This window comes from Anomalospiza imberbis, chromosome 1 (genome assembly GCF_031753505.1).
Source record: "Anomalospiza imberbis isolate Cuckoo-Finch-1a 21T00152 chromosome 1, ASM3175350v1, whole genome shotgun sequence".
NCBI classification, from domain to species: Eukaryota; Metazoa; Chordata; class Aves; order Passeriformes; family Viduidae; genus Anomalospiza; species Anomalospiza imberbis.
Window position 1 is genome coordinate 132472879 of NC_089681.1, and position 22417 is coordinate 132495295.

The 22417-nt window shown below is 38.5% G+C and overlaps 1 protein-coding gene across 10 annotated transcripts in view; it reads left to right on the top strand.

Annotated features, from left to right (window-relative positions):
• CACNB2 (calcium voltage-gated channel auxiliary subunit beta 2) overlaps nucleotides 1-22417 on the top strand; it is a 239086-nt gene that overhangs the window by 139801 nt on the left and 76868 nt on the right. For 6 of the 10 annotated variants that reach the window (XM_068212462.1, XM_068212480.1, XM_068212468.1 and 3 more), the window contains one exon: nucleotides 21542-21661. In XM_068212462.1, coding sequence (XP_068068563.1) covers nucleotides 21542-21661 — 120 coding nt within the window. Of the gene's footprint in view, nucleotides 1-20122; nucleotides 20715-21012; nucleotides 21046-21541; nucleotides 21662-22417 lie in introns of those variants that run through there. The other 4 variants (XM_068212507.1, XM_068212530.1, XM_068212500.1 and 1 more) reach the window with 3 other exon arrangements.

The window sequence follows — 22417 nt, forward strand, 5'->3', positions numbered from 1 at the left end:
AGAGCATTTGTCACTTGTGTTCTCCAGGCAAAAGTTTTGACTTGTCTATTTAAATTAAATCTTCACTTCCTTTGAGTTTGCCTATGTCATCTTGAAGGATGGGGCACTTCTTTTGGAATAATAAGTATGATGTGGATAAATGCCAGTTATACTCATGACTCCTGCCAGGCAGAATTATCTTCCAAAAAGTATGAAAATCTGTCTGCTCAATTTCTAAAGGAGGGGAATATCTTGGAGCAGTCAAATGTCATTCAGGTTTGAGAAGAGTTACTTTTTGACTGTCCTTCATGAATCAGACAGATCCTAATTCTGTGTGTACAGGCATTCTGCTGATAGGGCTAATTTTCAAGGGAAAACCCCACCTATTTTACAAATATTGTAAGTCCTAGAAACCAGTAGGGACAACACAGTGATGTATTTACTCTGAGTCATTGCTACTTACCTTATTTCAGCAACTGAGTGAAGGGAGGAAAGGATGTTGTTTAAGATCAGAGAGAGTCACTTGTAACTTTTTAGCAATGGTAGTTTTTATCATACTGTGGATTGACATGGGAATGTATCTGAATAAATCAGAATTGCTTCTTTGGGAACCTCTCCCTTGAATTGCATGTTTGTTATTACAAGGATAGTTTGGCAAATTAACGTACACCGTAAAAATTTAACCATAAGATTTTGGAATGACTTTTCCATGTTCACCTTAGTTCAACCTAAGGCAACAACATCTAATGCTATGTTCAGATAGATAAGTTGTACAACACATGAGTGTAACTTGAAAAGTGGGCAAATTAAATTCAGTCTCTAAGATTTGCTTCAGAGTCATGAGTCCATCCTTTGAAAAATCCCTTGACATTTTGATTCTTTATCTTTAAATTTTAGGAGACACTTGGTTTGTTTCTAGTGACAATAGCACTTGGTTAATTTTCAATTGCAAATATTGTACAGCTGCACAAGAAATGGAGTTATTCTTGCCTGAAACTATGTGTTTAGTGAGAAGAACTCTTATGTGGAAGGAACAAATGCTTATATGTGAAGACAGATGGGGGTCACATCCAGAGGTGGATGTAGATTGTGAAACGGTCACCCTTAGCAAGCCTTTTTCCTGTGGATTGTCTGCAGCAGCCAAAGTGTAGAAGCAATACAGTTTTCTTTTCCTAAATTGGAAAAATGAGGGTCATTCTGTATGGCATCATTCCCCATGACTAGCTCAGAGACCTCGCAGCTGTGTTTAAGCACTGCATATGAGTTTTGGGATTTCCCCAAGGGAAGCCTGGGAGAGCTGCTGGTTCTGATAGTGTAGCAGAATGGCTCCTGAAACAGTTTCAGTTTGGAATAGGGAAACACTAGAGAGGAAAATCTCAATAAACCCATGCAGATGAAAGTATTGGTAATTTCTGTGTTACTCCTAAGAAACCCAGTGTACTTGTCAGTTAGTGTTTTGCACAACTGTAGTGACCATACTTCTATCCCCAGAAAAAATCAGTGTTTAATCTAATGTCCTGTAGTTTATGTGAAATAGATTTTTTAATAATGCTGTTACTGTTTGTTTCATATAGCTTCTATTTCCGTGCCTCCTGTCTTTAATTTGAATTTCAGTGACCAAGGATGGAGCCTTTTATAGTTTTAAGAGTATATTGAAAGTATTTGTAGTGTATCTGACCTTCCCCTACCTCTACCCCCACAATCCAACATATGAATAGTCAATAAAAGGGTGGGGGGCTGTGTGGAGGCTATGGGTGGAGACATGAGCTGTAGTACCTGTTATGTACGTGAGTCTGTGAGCAGTGGGTCAGCTGTAGAGATCAGAATACCTGTTTTTTAATGTAGGGTCCTGGGCAGTGTGGAGCTCTGGGAGATTAGAGACAAGGTTTCTCCCTTCAGGAAATAACTTTTAGAAATAGATATTTCCAACAAAAATATGAGGCAAGTCAATGACTGCAATTTATCTGGATCCTTTTGCACTGGTTTAGTGCCAAGTGGTGTTTGAATGCAATGAAGGAAGGGAATGAGCATTTCTGTTATTGTGGAAGAGGATCATGGTGAGTGCATGATGTTTGAGAAGCAGGTTTGTGCCTGAGGCATGTGTGAAAGAGAGCCCTGTGAAAGTCAAATTGTTTCTGACATTGAGAAACCAACTCCAATGACCAGCTCCAGGTGATGAAATAGCAAAGGAGAAGTTTACCTCTCTCTAAGGAGTTGAGTGTAAGAGAAATGGAGTGTGAAAACTGGCCTGGGTTGGAAGGACCAGTGCAGTTCACATCACAAACACAAAGAAAAAAGAACAAAATCAAAGTACTTAAAAATCCCACCAAACTGTTTGAGGGAGCTCTGAACCTCTCAGCTACTTTCCCATTTGTGAGACAGCAGTGGGAAGGAGGGAAGAAGGTCTCTCACAGGACCTGGCTTCTGATTGATAGCATCAAGGTCTGATGAAATCTGTAAATTCATCTATTGATTTTGGTTTCTGTTTATTTCCATGTGAAGGAAATGGCCATGATAATGACCTACTTCCTGGCAATGCACTGATCAGCCTCATGCTGCACAAGGCACTTTACCTCAGTGATGTGAACCAGCATGGACTTGGGGAAAAAAAAATATAACCTGAGAACTTCATGATCAGGAATACATGAATTTTTCTATTCCATATTCATCATTTATGTCACAGGCCTTGATAGAAAAAATTGGCTATTTTTCAATGAAGAATTTGTATGATGCTAATGTAGCCATAAAAAGTGTTAATGGTAGGAGTAGTAATCTAGGCTGGGCAGTACAGAGTTAACAACAAGCTAGTTAGATGGGCTTCCCTGATTTATGTAGCTACATACTTAATTCTTGGACTCCCCTGCACACCGTGTGAGTGTGTCCAGGCTTTTGGAAATTATTTACAACTTCCTCCCTCTTATGCCACATATATTCATAGTTCTTATTTAATTAAACGTCGGGAGACCTATGTAGCCAGAGATGTCCCCTGTGTAAAAGATACTAATGGCATGTGGTTTAAGTAATCAATTTATAATGCTTGGGATGGAGCCCTACATGCAAAAGTTGAGATATTTAGAAGAAGCTGGCTTGAATGTCTTCAGTTAAGGAAATGGGACATGCATATGCTGTACATGTATATGGTGCAAAATAAATCCAGGTCTTGCAGGAAACCCCAGTGCTCTGCCTCTAATAATAGCATTACTTTAAAGTTTGTTTCCCACTTAAGTATTTGTGGCATGCATTTTGACGTCTACGTTGTTTAGCCTGTGGATGGATGTGAGGTAGCAGAAGGGGTAGCAGAAGGGGTAGCAGAAGATGTTTTATGTGCAAAATGGAAATCATGACTTCCCTACAGCACATATGGAAAGCTGAAGTCAAGAAGGCATGTTGGCACTGTCTGCCATCCTGCCTGCTCGCCTGGTGCAGCAGGCTGCCTGTTTTAGCCTCTCTATCCTGGGCAGCACAGCTATTCTCCCATCAATGGTGTGTGAGGTGGTGGCTGGCAGCCTGGGTAGCTTGTTGCTCTCTTGACCTTTCAAAACTCTAGCAGTTACAACAGCTCAATTAAGCGCTTCTAGTAGGCAGGCTGGATATAGTCCAGTGGCATTTTTATAGAAACCTTCCACACAGGGAAATCTAGGACCAAAAATCCCATTTCAGAATAATTGATATGAAGCTTCTAAGATAGTATTTTTGGGGCAGAAGTCCTTTTAGTTTTCCTTTGTTTTCCACTTCTTTTACAGTTGAGGCTGTGTGTTTATGTCTGTTTGGGAATATGTTTTTGTTGTCCAGTTGATGATAATAAGTAAGATGGTTTGTTCTGATAAACAAATTCAGTAGCAGCTAATCAGAGCAAATCTATAATCTGTTCTTATTTAACATTGGCTCTCAGGAAGGCTATTACAGAGAAAAAAATCCATCTACCTCTTTATCAAATTCATGGACATCTATCGTCATGAAGACACGTCTTCTCTAAATTATAAACAAGCTCCAGAACTGACTAAATGAAATGCTGTTTGTTCACTTACACTGCATATTACTTTCCAGATAATTACTCCAGCTGGTGAATAAGAATTACAAAATCCTGAGGAGAGGTAACACATCTTTAATAGGGATCATCAATTCTTTTTTCAGCAGTCTTTTATTTACACTGAAGTGGGTAATGAAAGCCGTGCTTTTTTATTATTATTATTATTTTGTACATCTCTGATAAGAATAATGTCTAAGATTCTGTCAGGAGAAAATTTAGCAAAACTTGGGTGTTTTCATTGCTGTAACTACAGAACCATAGGAACCAGCCATTTTAAAAGGTTTTTTCCTTGAGAAATGAAAGATTAAAATCCCTGGGAATTTCTCCTGTGCACATTTCATTTTACATTGTCATTTACAATACGGTGTGATTCTATACGTTTTAATTTAGCAATGTGTAGGAATTTTTGATGTTTAAAATTCTAGAATTCCATATTATATTTTATGGTTTATGATAGAGTTTTAGAGTTCTGTTAGAGCTTACAAACCAGTCAAATGGAATTAATAAGAATTGGGGTTAATACCTTTTTTTAAACTTTTTAAAGACAGTTTCTATATTTTTTACTAACATCTATACAGATGTTCTTATTACAAATAAATTCTTTAAATCAAAGTAGTTTTTATTGGTATAAGATAAACAATTTTCTTTCAGAAATACAAAATGAGAGTGCTTCCTACTCAGCTGAGTGCTTAAGTCTAAGGACAGGTAGACCATTACAAGAATTTTAAGCAGAGGGAACAATAAAAGGCCAGTTTATGGGAGCAAGGCTGATTCATTAATATTGCTAGTTGAGTATCATAAGAACAAAATAGTATTTCAAAGGTATTCCTTTTAGTAACAACTAAGTATGAAATAAAAGATCTGTACATGTCTTTTCATGAAGTATATTTGCCTGAAAGGAAATGACAAACTTAGTTTTGCCTCTTCACTGGAGGTAATTGAAGTTATTATATGTGCAGAAATGGGCTTTTCTAAAATTGACTTTGCACATATCTTTACAGAATTGTTTCTATCTGCTTGTGGAGACAGCTCAGCAGGCTAATTTTTGAGGCTAAATGTCAAACTTCGTAGTTTATTATCCTATGACATAATTACTCTTAGAACTTCTTTACATTTTTATTTGGTGTAGGAAATTAAAAACTAAAACTCTTTCTAAAGTTGCAAAATTTTAATCCATGGGGATTGTCAGACCTCAACTAGACAGGGTCCTGAGCAATCTGCTGTGGCTTTGAATATGGTGCTCTTGAGCAGGAGGTTGGACTAGATGTCCTTTCCTCCACATGTCCTCCCACCAGTCTACTTTTTTTTTCTTTGATTCCACTGAGAGGATGCAGGCTATGTAAAAATCTTCAGGACACAAAGGAGGAATCCCATTGTTTTTACTTCATAAGTCAAAACTCACTCTTAGACATTTTCATCTTGTCCAGCAGTTGCCCATGATTTAGTTCCTGTTAGTGAAGGATGCCCAGCATAATTCTGAAATTTTAGACCTTTAATCTTTAATTTACTGTGATTGTTTTGCCTTCATCTGGATTCCATATAAATATGGGGATAATATCTATAAAGTGAGATATGAAAGAGATACATATTAGATTGTTGCTCAAATATAGTCAATTTATCATATGTATCATATTGTGGTTTATCCCGTATATTTAAGAAAGTTGTGTTGTTTCCCTTAATTCCTTCTAAAATGGAATAATTCATATTGTGTGCTGTAATTCTGTTATTCATTATAGACATCCTGGCAAGAATATGGGTGGCCCTCAGACATGCTTAAGTGAAATCATAAGGTTCCCTGTACAAGGGAACAGGGAATTATTAATACCATCTGTGAAATTTTGATTTTGCTGATGGACATTTCACTTGAACTTGACATTGGGAAAATGCTTTTTTTCTTTTAAATAACCACCACATACACCTATTTCCTGATAAATTAAGCTGCTTTGCCTTCTAGGAGATTTCCTTTGCATGAATGAATGTTATCTCTCTCCTCTTCTGCCAGGAATATAGATTTTTAAGGAAAAATTAATAATTCATCTCAGTCATGTCTTTTTAGTACTGAATAATGTTCTCATCACTTTGGATCCAGAGGTTTGGTGGAATTTGCAGGCAAGAACATCTGGGAAATGGTCTGGATGGGGCTGTCCTGGTGTGCTGAGGGAGAAAACATAATTCAGCTGATACCATTTCCTATAGCTGTTTTTGCCTTGTCACCATAGGAATAAAATTTGAAATATTCCTATAATCAAATGCCTCCCAGTAAAATGCATACATTTTAAAAATTCCAAACACTGCAAATTTTGCTGTTTTGTTTAGGGTTATTTTAAATAAACTTGGGCATCTGTGTCTGTAAGTGTGGTGTGAGAGATTAGTCCTGCCAGTTACACAATGTGTTTTGTGGATCAGCTTGACTTGTAACAATTGAAAGTGTTGTCCTTGCACTTCTCTGGTAGATTTTATGATGTGAATGCAATGTTATTCAACTTAATTAAGGTCTGTTTTAGCTTAATCAAGAGAGGAAACAAGAAGGAACTTCTAGGTAAATCATAGGCTATGATGATTTTGAAAATTACCAGGAATAAAAAATACTGACACCTTTTCAAGTCATGAAAAGATCCAGGTTTGCAGACAACTGACAAAACATGAGAGGTTATAAAAGAGCACACTTGTGTTACTGGGCCAGCTTCAGCAACAAGCATTTCCTTTTCTTCTGCATGACGAAGGAAACAATAGGCCAAGATTCTTTTTTTAAGCATTGTAAAGTTAAAAACTTTGAACAGTAAGGGAGATGCTAACTTTATGAATTATTGCTGATCATAAATGTAATAACTCTTTACAGAAAGAATAATGGAAGGAGATCGGTGGAAATCAAGAATGACATTCTGGTTTACTTAAATAAAAATATTCAATATTTTGTAATAAGTGTTTCAGCCTAATTGAAATCAGTTAAGAATAAATGTAAAATTTTAAAAAATTGAATAAATAAGATACCAAATCCCTTTCTTTTTCTCCAAATTGGAGTTAAGCTGGCATAATATTGAGAGGCAAGAGGATTTCTTAAATTGTGAAAATCCTGTCTTGAATTTAGTGGTGACTTCTGACTTTTACCTGAACAGGGAATCTAGCATTGTGTTTGGAGAATCTTTGAGGGGTTTGCAGTACAAATGTATTTGAATTGTGGTATAACATTGCATATACAGTCTACTGAATGGGCCATAGGTGGGACCTAGAAGAGGTGAGGCATCTTGGGTTTCTTTAGCATTTTTAAGTTTTTTCCCATCCATGTGCACTTTGGGGTCTGACTTGATGTAAATCAGGGTGAACACAGAGTGCCTGTTGAATGCTTCTAAGCAGGAAAAAACCAGTTGTAAAATTTGCTTTCTACCTGTGTGCTTCAATTCACAATCTTAGAACTGCTGGGTATTTATTGGCTGGCTTTAATGGAAAGCTTCATAGAATACAGAGGTGATTCAATGTTGTAAAAATGTGAATTCTTAAAAATAAACAAAAGGAAAATAGTAGCTTACAAACCATCCTTTGCATGCCAGGCATATATGCTCAAATAACATTGAGGTAATTTTTTTGGGTTTTGGTAATTTTAGATAGTATTTTTCATCCTAGAAAAGATATCTTCTTTTGTGATCTCTGCTGCTAAACTGGTGAGTGGCAAGAGCTAGCAAAAGTTCAGAAAATGCTCATTGGCCTGCCATCCATCTCTTGCATGCTTGAAATACTGTCTCATATTTCTCTCATAATACCCTGATATTTCTCCTCTTGAAACTTCATCTTTCTTTGCTGCTTTGTCATGGTGCTCATCCTCTGGATAATCTGAATGATGCCCATCATCCACCTACCTACATTTGGCTGCTCCTTTTTCACTCTATCTTTAGAACTCTCATCCAAATATGAGTTGCTTTCCTAATTAGCGCAGCAGAGCAGCTATCTCAGAGCCAGCTTTGCCATATTCCTGTCGCTCGGTGGGAATCCAGCAGTGACAGCAGCAGAGGTACAGCTGATACATTTGGGTGGTAATTCCTCAAGCAGAAACTGGTTGAACCTTGTAACCTGGAAGAAATAGGACTTTTGAGTGAGCATAACCGTATGAGTTTAAGGAGAAAATTAATTTCATTTCCAAACAATGGATCAGAGAGGAAAAAGCAGGCTCTAGCCAGTGCAGTTCCTGAAGAAAACAAATTGTTGGGGATGACATAGGCTTGTTTGTATTTCTTTGATGAAACTTAGCATAACATACTTTGAGACATTAAGAGCTGCAGAACTGGAGTTTCTGTTCTTGTGTCTTTCATCACTGCAGATGCTGGAGACTCATTTGTAACCAGAAACTTGCAGGGGTTGTCTCGAAGGAAATCTCTTTATCTGAGGGATTTAAAAAAGTTGATTGATCCTGGTAGCACATTGATAATGTCGCTTTACAACAAAGTGAGATACTGCTTGTCTTAAAATTTTTGAGCAAGTTGACTGTTGCACAGCAAATCTAAAAACGAAGGTTTGCCAAAGGTGTATGTTGTCTCTTTTTGAGAAGAATCCTGTTGTATTTCTTGTAGCAGATTCTTTTGAAACCCCAATTTCATGATTACGTTATGAAAAGTAGTACAGGCACTCTATCCCAGGAGATGATCACAGCATTCATTATAACATAGCTGCTTGACTGTGACCAGTTTTGGTGCCCCAGCAGAAAGATGTGGATAAATCAGAGAGAATGATTCAGTGGAGGTATGCCAGGATGGTTGCAGCTGGATCATTTGACTTGCAGATACAGCCTGAGGGAATGAGACTTGTACAGTCTGGAGTGGAGCTCCCTCAGCATCCACAAGGAGGTTATCAACAGCAAGGAGCTAGGCTCCTCAGGTGTGTGTGGCAGGGCAATCAAACATGTATTTTCTGCCAGTATTCAGTATTGCAACAACAGATGAAAGAACAACCAGTGGTATATCCTCTCGAAGAGGAAATGGCTTAGTGAGGGATATGATGTAATGTGCTCTCCTGACCCAGGCAAAGTCTGTTCTGAAGCAGAAAGAATGTTCCTGATGTTTCTGCTATGGCTGAAAACCAGAAAATGCTTAGTCTTCTAGGTTGCAATAATTTTAGAAACCTGAGTTCAGTTGTTACCCTGGAAAGTATCTGTTGTATTTTTCCAACCTTTGAATGTCCCAGAATACAAAAAATATTCCAACACTGAATTATGAAAGTTCACCCCCCCCATTTTATGCTTTTATGATTTCCTTGACTTTTTTTTTTTCTTTTGGAATTAATTTATATTTATTTCCTTTCAGGTTAGCATCTAACCTAATCAGGTTAGCACCATCTTCATCAGCAAGCACATTTCTGTTTCCATGTTGTCTAAAATATATACTGCCCTTTTAACCCTCCCATCTTCAATTAAGCAATCTTATTTCTAGTGTTAGCATAAATCCACAGTACAAGATCTGTTTTATCTATGAGAAAATACATTTAGGTTTATTCAATATTGTATATTTTGTACTATCAGATGGTTTCCTAGAACCTCTTACTATTTTTTGTTTTAAACAAGTATTGTGTATACTCTTCACATTCTTGCATTGCCTTGCAGATGAAAAATGGGGACAATAACATCCAGAGCCTTCAGTCTTATTTCCTAATAAAGAGATGGGGATAGTGCTCTAAAAATGAGCAGACTTAGAATCACAAGCTGTCTCACTCGTACTTTCAAAGGACAGTTGGTGGAGCTGTGCAAGCAGTGACAGCCGTGTAGATGGAGATGGGAGAATCAGGCGTGTAGCGCTTCCTTTAGCTTGATACCCTCATCCACTCTGGATGCACTAGGTCAGGTGTCTTTTAGAGACAAATCTTAATGAGCCAATGGATGTGAACAGTTGCCATCATGCAATCTATACATTAACTGATGTATTTTTGGTTTAGAGCAAAAACTTTGAAAATATATGCTGAAGAAAGGGAATTTTTCAAGATTATTTTGATAGGTGATAGACAAGAGGTACAAAAGGCCTTTCAGAGATATTTTCATTCATGTAAAGTATTGCAGACTGTTGTATTCTTGAAATCAGATGAGAGTAATTGTAATGTGTAAATAGCGAAAAAGGAGCCTCATCCTGTTGGTAAAATCCCAAGTAGTTTGCTTTGTTTTATGCTAGACCTGGTGGATAGGTAATGGGTAAAAAGAAACAGTCCTGGTATTTTTCAATGAGTCTATGAGGATGAAGACCAAATGCAAAGGACTAACACCTGAAAACACAAGGACTCATGTGGTTTTGACACTCTTAGAAACTGGGCTTAGATTCAGCTCATTGATGAGGATGTATTTTTTGTCATGTTTATATCTTGAAATAAATGATGCCAGGCGATGCAAAACTGCTTACTTGGTGTTTCTGGCAGTATCAAAGAGAGGAAGGCTGCAGGTGCCCAAAGGGTCATTTTGTCTGTAAGAGATACAGTTGAATCACAGATGAATCTCTGTTTTAAGGGCTTGAGGTTTCAATGAGCCTGGGTGAGGGAAATTTAATTAATTGCTTTGTCTTCATATGCACAGTTTAACAAAGGTGTTGGTAAGAAAACCTCTCCTAATCTAAGTGGTGAGCAAATGGCAGCGTTCTATGTCATGACAGTTATCAAATGTTGTTAACAAGAGACCATGACTAGAAATTCAAAATTTCAGTAGCAGATGATCTGGAAAATAAACTTATCAGTAGCCAACTAGTGTATGACAGCAGTTTCTTCAGAGTGTATGATTGTCAGACTAACTCATTAAGAGATGGCAAAAAAGACAGTTATTTAAACAGACAAAAACTGTATTTATGGTATAGAAATTAAGGGTAGCAGGCAAAAATATGTATAAAAGCAGTTGTTACCTTTTAAAGCTGACAAAGTTTGAGTGCTGGAACTTGAAGTTGTCATTGGCACAGCTGAGGATTCCCTAGATAAGGATTAAGGGACAAACAAAGCAGATATCATTGTGAGAGTCTTCTATAGGGCACTCAGCTAGGATGAAGACACTGGTGAATTATTCTTTCAAGAATTAAGGGATAATTCTAAATCATCCATCCTTGTCCTTATGGGGGACTTCAACTTGCCAAGTATTAACTGGGATCACTACAAAGCTAGCAAAAATGGGTCCAAAAGATTCCTAAAACATCTGGATGATAACTTCATGATACAAGTACTAAGGGAGCTGGATGGGAAAGATGCCTTCCTTGATTTGATGCTTGCTAATGAGAGGATCTCATGAAGAGATAGTTGGTGGTCTTTTTGGTGACAGAGACCATGAAGCAGTTGAGTTTAAGATCTCTGGCAACAGGTGGAAAACTGCCAGCAAAGCTTCAACCCTAGATATGCTAGATATGAGGGGACCACTGGTAAATAAGGTTCCTGGGAAAACACTGTTGAAGATAAGTTTGAGTCCATTAGTGCTAGTTGCTCTTTTGGCACCACCTCCTGATGGCACAGGAGCGGGCAATTTCAAAATGTCAGAGGTCCAGCAGGCAAGGCATTCCTCACAAACAGGTGTCGCACTATGACATGAAATAACTCACGCACGCTAAATGCAAAAGAGGGAAAAGAGAGCGAAAGGAGGGATCTTTATTTCCAACCTCGCAGTTACAAAAGTGGCAGTGGATTGGAGGATGAAACTGCCACTTCTGCAACCACACTGGTCAAACCAACACTCCATCAATTCTCTCCTCCCACAAAGAAGAATGCAAAACAATCATTATTTATATGAACAGTGTGAGAAACTCCAGTAGAAATATGTAAACATCAGAAGGCACAGAAAACTTCTAGAAGAACTTTAAAACTTTTAAAATAACAGGGCAACAAACAGGAACAACAGAGCATAGGAACAACAGAGTTGTTTAATGCTTTCTTTGCTTCAACATTGCTGATGGGCTTTGGGGGTCCCAGAGCCCTGAGTATGGATGGACCATGGCTGTGAGAATGATAAACTCCTAGTCAGCTCCAAATTTGTGCAGGATTTGTGCCTGTCAGTCTGCGGGGCTTGATGAGATTCATCCAAGAGTCCTCAAAGAGCTGGGTGATGTTATTGCAAGACCTCTCTCAATGATTTTTGAACAGCCTTGGTGATCTGGAGAGGTCTCAGTTGACTGGAAGCTGGAAGATGTCCCAGTTTTCAAGAAGGTCAAGAGGGATAACCCTGAAAATTACAGTCTTGTCACTCTCACTTCAGTGACTGGTAAAATTACGGTGAATATTTTTCTGGGAGTTACTGAAAACCACCTAAAAGACAATGCATTGTTGGTCACAGCTATACCACTTCTTGAGGGGAAGGTCCTGCTTGACAGACTTATTTTCCTTTTGTGACAATGCAATCCACACAGTTGATCAAGGGGAGCCAGTTGATGGAATCTTTTTGGATTTCAGTAAGCTTTCAATGCTGTCTCTCACAGTGTCCTTCTGCACAAGATGTCCAGCTGGATAAACACATCATGTGATGGGTGAGCAGCTGGCTCATGGGTTGGGCACAAAGGGTTACAGTGAATGGGGTGACCTCAGACTGGGGATCTGATGGGGTTCTGGAATCTAGTGGGATTCTGAGGTTTTACAGGGCTCCATCTTAGGACCAGTTCTCTTCAGCATATTCATAAATGACTTGGGACACGGGGCATACTGATATACTGAATAAGTTTGGTGATGGCACTAAACTGGGATGAGCTGTTGGCTCCCTTGAAGGCAGAGATGCCCTGCAGAGAGATGTTGATAAATTAGAGGGCTGGGCAATCACCAGCCATTGAAGCTTAACAAGGGAAGGTGCCAAATTCTGCACCTGGGATGGGGCAACCTTGGCTGTACAGACAGACTGGGAAATGAGAGGCTGGAGAGCAGTGCCATGGAAAGGGACCTGAGAGTCCCGGTTCCATGGCAAGTTGAACCTGAGCCAGCAGTGCTCTGGCAGCCAGGAGAGTCAACCCTGTCCTGGAGGGCATCAGGCACAGCATGGCCAGCTGGGCAAGGGAGGGGATTGTCCTGCTCTGCTCTGCACTGGGGCGGCCTCACCTCAAGTGCTGGGGGCAGTTCTGGGTGCTACAATATAAAAAAGACATTAAACTGTTAGAGAGCTGAGGAGGGCAACAAAGATAGTGAAGGGTCTGGAGGGGAGCTGTATGAGGAGCAGATGAAGTCACTTGGTCTGTTGAGCCGGGAGGACATTGAGGGGAGACCTCATTGCAATTACAATTACAATTTCCTTGTGGGAGGAAGCATAGGACACTGATCTTTTCTCTGTCTTGCCTAGTGACAGGACCCAAGGGAATAACCTGAAGCTGAATCATCAGGGGAAGTTTACACTGGATAGCAGGAAAAGCTTCTTCACCCAGAGGGTGGCTGGGCACTGGAACAGGTCCCCAGGGAAGTGGTCACAGCACAAAGCCTGACAGAGTTCAAGAAGAGTTTGGAAAATGCTCACAAACAAATGGTGTGATTCATGGAGATGGTCCCTTGCAGGACCAGGAGCTGAACTTGATGATTCTTGTGGGTCTCTTTCCCAGCATGTTTTATGGTTCTGTGAAATAGTAAAACACGTAAGAGTTTGCATAAGCAAATGTAAGCATATGCTTAACATCACAGTTTTTAATAAGGTAAAAAATGAATAAGAAAGCAAGCCCCCAAACCTTCAGTTTTTTATCTGGAGTAGATTAAAAATGTTAGATTTGAAAACTAGGTAGGGCCTGTATGTTTGGAGATCAAAAATAAAATTCAAGGAAAATAGTCTTTTTTTCCTTCAGAATTCTCCACTGGTAACAGAATTTCATGTTGAATTTTCAAGGAAGCTATTTTTAAGTATGCAGAAAATCTTAATGACTTGAACCAAACTCCCAGATAAAAATATACTGACGATCTGGAACACAGAATCTAAATTGGCACTTTTAACTGAGCTGAGACAAATTGGGATGATGGTTGCCATGCTTTCCTGCAAATTCTTTCCTTTTCTAGCTTCCTGGTTTTTTGTTGACATCCCAGATGTGTTTTCCATTTTTCCTCTTTTTTTACTGTCCACTTTTAATTTCATGGCTGACCCAATCTTTGTCTTTCTGTCTGTGCTCTTATATCAACACATAGCATTTTATATTCTAAATTATTTTCTTTCTTAGTTGACTTCCTGCAATTTAAAATCCTTTCTTCGTGATATTTGCTGCTTGTTAATAAATACAGTCAAAAGTTATATTTCCATTTTTCCTTAAAACCATTAATTTTTAAGGCCTGTCTGTCCCAGTAAACAGCACCACAGGTCAGCTTGTTGTTACTATTATGTCTGATTTACCTTCACCTAAGGTCTTAAACATATAATCAAGTTTCCAGAGTTTTCAAAAGTTCCCATGAGTAAATCAATCTGTGCTAATATCCATGTGTGTGCTGACAGTCTGAGACAAAAGTGAAATGATTTAGGTTCATGCTGCTTGCAATAATTTCCTTGGGTATTTTTCTTCCTTTGACACCTGTCTCCAAGTCATTCCACTGGCAACATTTTACTTCCGTCACTGCTCTGACTTATCTCTATAGCTCAAAATCATTAATAATTTAGTGCCATTCTCTAGATCCAATTAATTGTCTCAAAACATCAAATTCCATTTATTTTCCTTCAACTTGGGGGATGTTTTTGTTTCATTTTTTTAAAGTTCTCAATGATGTGATTATATTATTGATAAGACTTTTTTTTAAAATTAATTTGGAGACCACCTTCTATATCTGTCATTGCCCTCTTCCTCAAAATCCCTTTCTATTATTTCATAAATATGAGAATCTCTGTCAGAATACACAGAGCTACCAGATTATCCTCCTTCAGAGGCTTTCACAGAACTAAGCTCTGCCATAATACATATACGAACTTACTTAAAGAACAACCCACTGTGGTTATGCAAGGGATGAGTCATAATGCTGGTGTTGAGTATTTAAAAATGTTTTATTTTCTATTGCACTGCTACTTTGATCCCTTTGTTACTCCTTTGTTGTTTTTTCTGCTCATATTCTCTCAGCCTTTAGACTGCAAGCTCGTTTAGGCAGTGTTTGTCATTCACTTTGTGACTGTGCACTGCCAAGCACAATATGGTCTCAAGGAGTCTTAGATGTTTTTTGGAAAAAAAAAACAGGTAAACTAACACACCAGAGCATCCCACAGATTTGGGAAAAGTTTAGCTCTGACTATGAGGGTTCTATTTGTTTGCTAACTAGGTTGAGCTCTGCAGCTGCCTTTTTGCATATTTTCAAAGATTTTCTGGAGTCTCCATGAAAAGACCATAATTCCTCTAAAAATACCTACCCATTCCACTTTTTCTTAGTGAAACAACATAGAAGCAAACATTTAGTCTAATATCATGAAATATGAGTGCAAATGTGTGGGTTTGCTTGCTGTGGGGGGTTATTTTGGTTTTGTTGTTTTGATTTTTCCTGATAAAGTACCTGGTACAGCTGTTTACCTGGTTCCTGAATGCCAGAATCTAGTCTTCTGCAATCCAAAGAGCTCTTTTAAAAACCTCTACTTTCAGGCAGCTGGATTGGATTGGTGCTTGCAAACATGTTAATGGAGAGCTGGATGCTGCCATCAAGCTTGCCAAAGTCATGTTAAGGGTAAAGAAAAGACTGATTTCCTTTATAATCTCCTTTTTAATCACATTGCCCCCCTAAAGCTCCCAGCTGTTCTGAAATTTCAGTCCTGTGATTTGAACAGCTCCCATGGCTGTAGATGCCATAGCAATGCCACATTAGCTCTAGAGAGCAACAAAAACATTCTAATCAACATTTGGTTTGGTTTTTAAATGCAAACATTGAGTATTTCAATACCTGTGGTAGGAGCTGGTAGCCCTCCTTGGATAGGAATTGTCCATTTCCATGTAAATTTTGTGGCACTGCACTTCAGGGTGCATGCCAAGAAGCAGGGAGGACATCAGGACTAGACTTTGCCAGGTTGTGAAGCATCCATGACCCATACACAAGAAATTAAACATTTCTGTTTGATAGTACCTTAAAGAAAACATGGACCCTCCTTTTTCCATTGCTAAAAGATATTTTTACAGTTTGTCATACACTTCAAATATACCTTGCAAAAAATTAATTAAATTTTGTCTTTGTATAAATTCTACACTCAAATAATTAACATACATATCATATTATATACCATTATCAGAGCAGTGTTTTGTGTTTTCTTCAACATAATTCAAATCAATGACATTGTTTCAACATCTAGAGAAAACTTCATAGATAAGAAATTTTCACGTTCACCACCTGTGGTCCTTCTGCCAAACTGAGGTCCCCTCTACTCATGGTGCCTTTGTGGGAGAGCTCCTGACTTCTGACTATATTTTTCAGGTTGATCCATTCAGGGTGAAACAACCATCTGTATTTCCTGGCATATTATGGTGTGCCAATGTCAGCAGTTTCACTTCATGCTAAACTTTGACATTTCACATTTTGACTTGTTCTGAATAAATTTTAAAATATTTTAAGATAAATTAACATTTTATGGAAATAACTCTTTACTGTAGTTCATAGTAAACAAGAAGGAGTTGCACATCACAAGGACATAATACACTATCTTAAATCATGTCCTAGAGGGATGTGTGATGCCATTCTTACTGCTGCCACAGGATAAGAACGTAAGCAGTTAACAGTATCTCTTTATAAATTCTGAATATTGAAGTGATTTGTTCCTCTTACTGGCACATTGAGGCCTGAGCTTTCCATATTCCAAGTATAAATCAAATGAAGACAAAGTAATTTCTCCTTTTGGATTTAAAAGTCTCATTAGCATCAAGTGAATGAAAAGATGAAAAATATATCTAAGAGAAGACCCCACTGCTATAAATTAAGGGTTTTATATATGTGTGCAGTCACATATATTTCCTTATTCCTAGTAAAATCTCAATGCATGTTTGCTCACTGCTTCCTGCCTTCATTTAATAAATAATAATGTGAAAAGTCTTTACTGAAGGAACTTGGTTGATCTTTCTAAGAAGTTAATTACTTCATAATTTTCAGTAATCTGGAAAATTATCTGCTCTAACGATTTCTAATTCTTAACTGGATTACCCTGTTGAAGTTAGTCATGGTGCTCAGATTTTTTTTATTCTTTAAGGGAAAAACATAATATAAAGGCCACGACTGAATTGGTGAGAGTAGTGATGGCTGTATTAACCTGGTGGGAATTTATCAGTCAAAATCTGTACTTAAGATCCAACTGTGCTGCTGAAAATTAAGCATGGATACAGAAAACTAACAAGAAAAATAAGAGATCTAGAGGCACTACTGCATTTACTTAAATAGTTACTACCTGCAAGTAAACAGAAATAATATTAAAAAACCCTTTTACTTGAGGGACCCAGTCTCCTAAAGATGACACACTTCTGCAATACTAAAACAATCAGACACTTAGGGTCTTGAAGGAAAAGGAACTCAAATATGATCACATGTGACCACTAGCAGTGTGAAAAGTATGAATTTGCACTATAAGAATAGCTCATAGAAGCTACCCTAACATAATAAGTGGTAAGATCATTGGGAAATATTTTTCAAGCGTGTTACTAAAACAGAAATTTATTTTTCAAACAAACTGGGCCTGTAAACCTGCAAAGTAAGGAATAAAATAAAAAGAAGAATAAACAGATGGAGTAATTATTATCATGAATTATCTCACTTTTATTAGACAGTTTCCCATGACAGATGAATTGGGGGCTGGAGTGAAATATATTACATACAGGTATTACTGCAGCTCTTCCATGTTGCAAAGGAAGGAGATGGAGACATGAAGAATTTCACAAAAACTGAATTTCAGAAGCTCTTGGGAAAAGATTTTTGCTGTTCTCCAGAGTAACACAAAAAAACTTCAGTAACCCAGGGAGGAAATATAGTTTCCTTGGATGTCATGAATGGAAAATGCACATCCACTTGTCATGATTTTTTTTGACTAGTCAAGGTATTTCTATTATAGTTTCATCATAGTTTTTGTATAAGTTTAATTTTTTTTTCATCTCAATATGGTTGTATGCATTCTTAGCTCATATAAAAATACTCAGAAGTTTACACAGTTAATTAAATGTTATTGTATGCTCCTCCTTTTCCTGTAATATCCAGCTGTGAGGTTTTTCCATGTTCATAAAGCAAAAAAACTTCCAGCTTTCCCTTTGCACAGAAAATTTACATGACCATGTCTGTACCACGGGGAAAATAAATGTAATACTGCAATTTATTCATGAAATTTGTCAATATAATTAAAATAAATGGAATCACTCTGATTTTTTGGATGTGTGTTGGGACTGTGGCCAATACAAGACATGACAAGCACTGTAAATGATCTCTGTGGCCGGGAAGATGAAAGCCAAATTTTAGCAATTCTAGCCTGACCCGGAAGGCATTTTGCCCCCTTTGGGGAGATAGGAACTGTGTTACTGTGCTTCATGACTTTTTTTACAGGGTGAGGACTGGCTAGGTAGCATCCCTTGTGCACAGCAGAATGAAGGCCAGTAAAAGTGATGCTGTGCTGCTTGGTCAGTGTCAAATATTGTGTGCTCACCACAGAAGTGCTGTAGGAAGCAAACACCCACACTGCCCTATGCTCTCCTGTCAGGCATAATGGCTGCTCTGTTTGTTTTCCTCTTTCTTACACGTAGTGTTGCTTCGGGGTTGGTTTATGGCACCATTCCTCATAGCAGCAGAGTGGCACCAGGGAGCTGCAGTGCTGGTGGGGAAGGGTTTGGGTGTGCCCTTTCCAAGGAGGATTGAGTGTCCACAGAGTGTCCTGGTGGCTGGGACTCTGGGGGAGCCCATCACAGTCTCACCTTTCATTAGTGCTGTGATAACATCAGTGGTTTTGTCCACAGGCCACTGGTGTGTTAGCTATAACTGTGTTTAAACACTGCACTAAACTTCTGTCTGCTTGCTGATGCTCATCTTTTCCCACTGTTTCTATTGGCAGCTGTGTCAGAAGTTGTGGCAAAGGGGAATTTTAAAGAACAGCAAAATTTGACAGGCTTTGGGGACGTTACAGGGCCTCTGTATATTTTCTTAACAGACAAGATATTTTAAAAAATGCAATAAACTTTGAGTGTATTTTACTTTGATTTCTGCTCCTATTGCTCTAGCTCAGGAGACATTTTAGTTTTGAACAATCACCATAAGTTAGCAGATGTATCTGAACTCCTGAAAAGCAAAATATTCCTTGGAGAATAATTTTCTTTATTTCAGTTCAAAGGCAGCTTTTTAAATTCTATGCTGTAACTATTACAGGCTTCAGGAAAGAAAAAAGTAAAACATTTGTAAAGTTAAAAAATAGCTTTAATTAAAACTGTGAATTTAGTGTCAACTGTTGTTTGCTCTAATAATGGTGAAATGTAGGCTGCTGCATCACTTGTGATGGGCAATTTCATTGCTATACAGACACAAATCATGGCAGGATTCGATCATTCCTGGGATATGCTGACATACTGCAGCATGTCACTGTTCTCAGCTGTCTCTATTGGCTGTTTTTCTTGTGAATCTGAATTTATACCAAAGGTGGGCACTGCAGGCAGCTACAGTGATCTTTTTCAACTAGATTGTTGCATGTCCATCAGTAAATTGTAAACACTCTAGGAAAACCTGCCTTAGCATGTAGCTCCCATGTCAGTTTCTAACAGGGTAGAGAGTGATTCTGAAAAGCAGAACAGTGAAATTTAAGATTTTTTTTGGCTTTTGTCATATTAGGATCTAATATTTGTGTGTTGCGTGGTATGTTGCAGTTATTCTTTGCTCCTTCCCTCTGCTAATGTCAGAAAAAATACAGGCAGTAAGCAGAGGGTTAAATTCCCACTCAACAGGCGTATTTTCGGTTCCTGTAAGGGAAGAGTGAGTGGAGCTCAGCGCTTTGCGGCGGAGGGCAGCGCTCCGTGGCAGAAGCAAGGGGAACGTCCAAGGGAAACGTGGCTGGCAGCAGACATCCATGACGGGAACGAAACACTGTACCAGCTCTTCCAGTTTCACAGGGACCTCGCGTTTTCCAGCTGTTTACCCTTGAGATGTAAAATGGCAATTTGGCATAGGCTAACAGCCCGGTGTGATGTGAGCATCTGCGTAAAAGGCTGCACATATGGAGCATGCCCAGTGGTACGAACAGCCTGTTACCCCACCCCCAGCCAATCTAGGAAGAGATGAAATGAACTTTGCACTTGCAAATGTCACTGAATACATTTTGCACAGGATTTTAAAAGGTTCTTTTACAAGCACTATTTTTAACAGCCAAATCCGCCCCCCAAAACAGAAAGGAAAAAGCCCTAGGTATTCTTCTGTGATCGATCTCAGTTTATGATCAGCTGAAGCATCTCTCACAATATTTCTGAAGCTGGTTTTATTTTATGTTTTCATCACTGAAGTTGAGATTTTTGAAGCTGATGTGGATTTTCGGGAGTTTTTTTGAATTTTTTTTCCCTTTTTTCCTACTGGCATGAGAAAATTTGAGAATTTAATTCCAGTAGAATACTTGGAAACAGTGAGGCTGGAAGCTTGAAAGGCAGAGGGAAGAGAAGGAAGGCTCTCACAGCAGAGCATGGATAGGAAAGGAGCTGTGATTCTGCAGTGCTCAGTGTGCACATGTTTTATGAGATCAGTGCCGGGCGCTGCAGCTGCGGACAGTAACTGAGCTGTCTGGCTAATGAAGGCCACCTGGATCAGGCTTCTGAAAAGAGCCAAAGGAGGACGTCTGAAGAATTCTGATATCTGTGTAAGCCCTGCGTTTTCCTTATCACCTTATATCGTATATATTGCAAACAGGGAGAGAAAAAAGGCAGTGAGGAGAGGACAGTTGTTTTCATTCTGACTGAATTACCAAACTCTATTTTGTATGCAGGGAGATGCAGAGGGAAAGCAGAGCTGTCATTATTTATAGAGCTGTTCTGGCATTGTGGCTGCTTCCATTGTGGTGATACAGGGACATGTGTTGAGTCCAGACGGATTTTATTAGTTGGAAGGTGATTTGTGGTCATTTGCATGTCTTGCTGAGGGGCAGAGATGGATATGAGCCATTTGCTGTTCTGATGGGGAAAGTGTGTCAGGTAAAGAGGCTGCCCTAAAATAAAAATGCATAGCAGAGATTAAATCTCTTAGCAGTGATATTGTGTAATGGTAATTATTGATACTAAATTTGCATTTTGATTATTAAAAGTCTGTTTGCTTGCTATTTCTGTCACTGTTTAGAACTGTAATTTTTATGGAGCCATCCTTGAAGCTGCTGTGTGTCCTTCAGCCCTGCACTGCACCAGTGCTGTAAGTCTCCAGAGAAACTGGCTCTGCTTGCTGAAAAGCACACAAATAAGAGCGCAGAGATGGAGCAGGAAGTAAAACACTGGAGAAGGCACCTGCACTTTTTGAAAGTTTCCAGAACAAAATGTTTACCTAGACATAATTTCTTCTAAGTAAATTTCGCTTTTGGGCAGTTAATCTCTTTTCAGGGATACAGAAGTAAGAGAAAAGGCTAGGTGTATAACCACTTCTACCTTTTTTTTTAACATCAAAGGAACTTGTGACATTATTTTTCCTTTTCTTTTGCAGGGTTCGGCGGACTCCTACACCAGCCGTCCATCTGATTCAGATGTATCTCTGGAAGAAGATAGGGAAGCAGTGCGGAGAGAGGCTGAGCGACAGGCCCAGGCACAGCTGGAAAAAGCAAAGGTAAGGTATTGTTTCATATTACAAACTCATAAAATGCTTGGCTTCAAAGCAGGGGTTGAAACTAGATGATTTTTAAGATCCATTCTAACCCAAACCATTCCATGATTCTTTGTCATCTCATCCATTAGTGATAAACTGTTTTTAAAATGTTAACATATAGATTAGACCTCTTATAAACCTTCCAGACAGCAGTTGAAAATATATGTTCCATGAAAAATCACTTAGAATCAGTTTTCTGTAGCAGGCACTTGATTGACTTATGTATTTCAGAATAGCCTTGTTTAAATGTGTGCATTTCTTTTATTAAGTATAAGCATTTGTTGCAGTGTATAGGGTCAATGCTAGGAGTTCTTACTGAAGATGTTTCTGAAAGTTTGCTCATGGATTGCCAGGGCAGTTCATGCTTTTACAGTGTCAAAAATCAGCCCTCAATTGAACATCCTGTTCATCTCCCTTCAGTGAAGGATCAGTCCCTGCAAGTCATATGTAAATAGGGAGACTCTGTTACAAGTGTGTTTTTTTTCCTAAAGACTTCACTGACTTTCTTTACAGTTTGTGTGTTAAGTGACCCCATGAGTCATTTGCTGTAGCTCTTCTTCAGATTTCTCCTCTCTTCATACTCCTGGCAGATAGTGACAGTGTAGTAAGAAAACACTAAATGAGCTTTAGGTTTTTGCTGTGTGTTTATATATTTTCCATGAAATGCATTTAGTAGTGTTAAGGTTTTAGCAGTGAAACTGATAGGCTTGTTTCTCT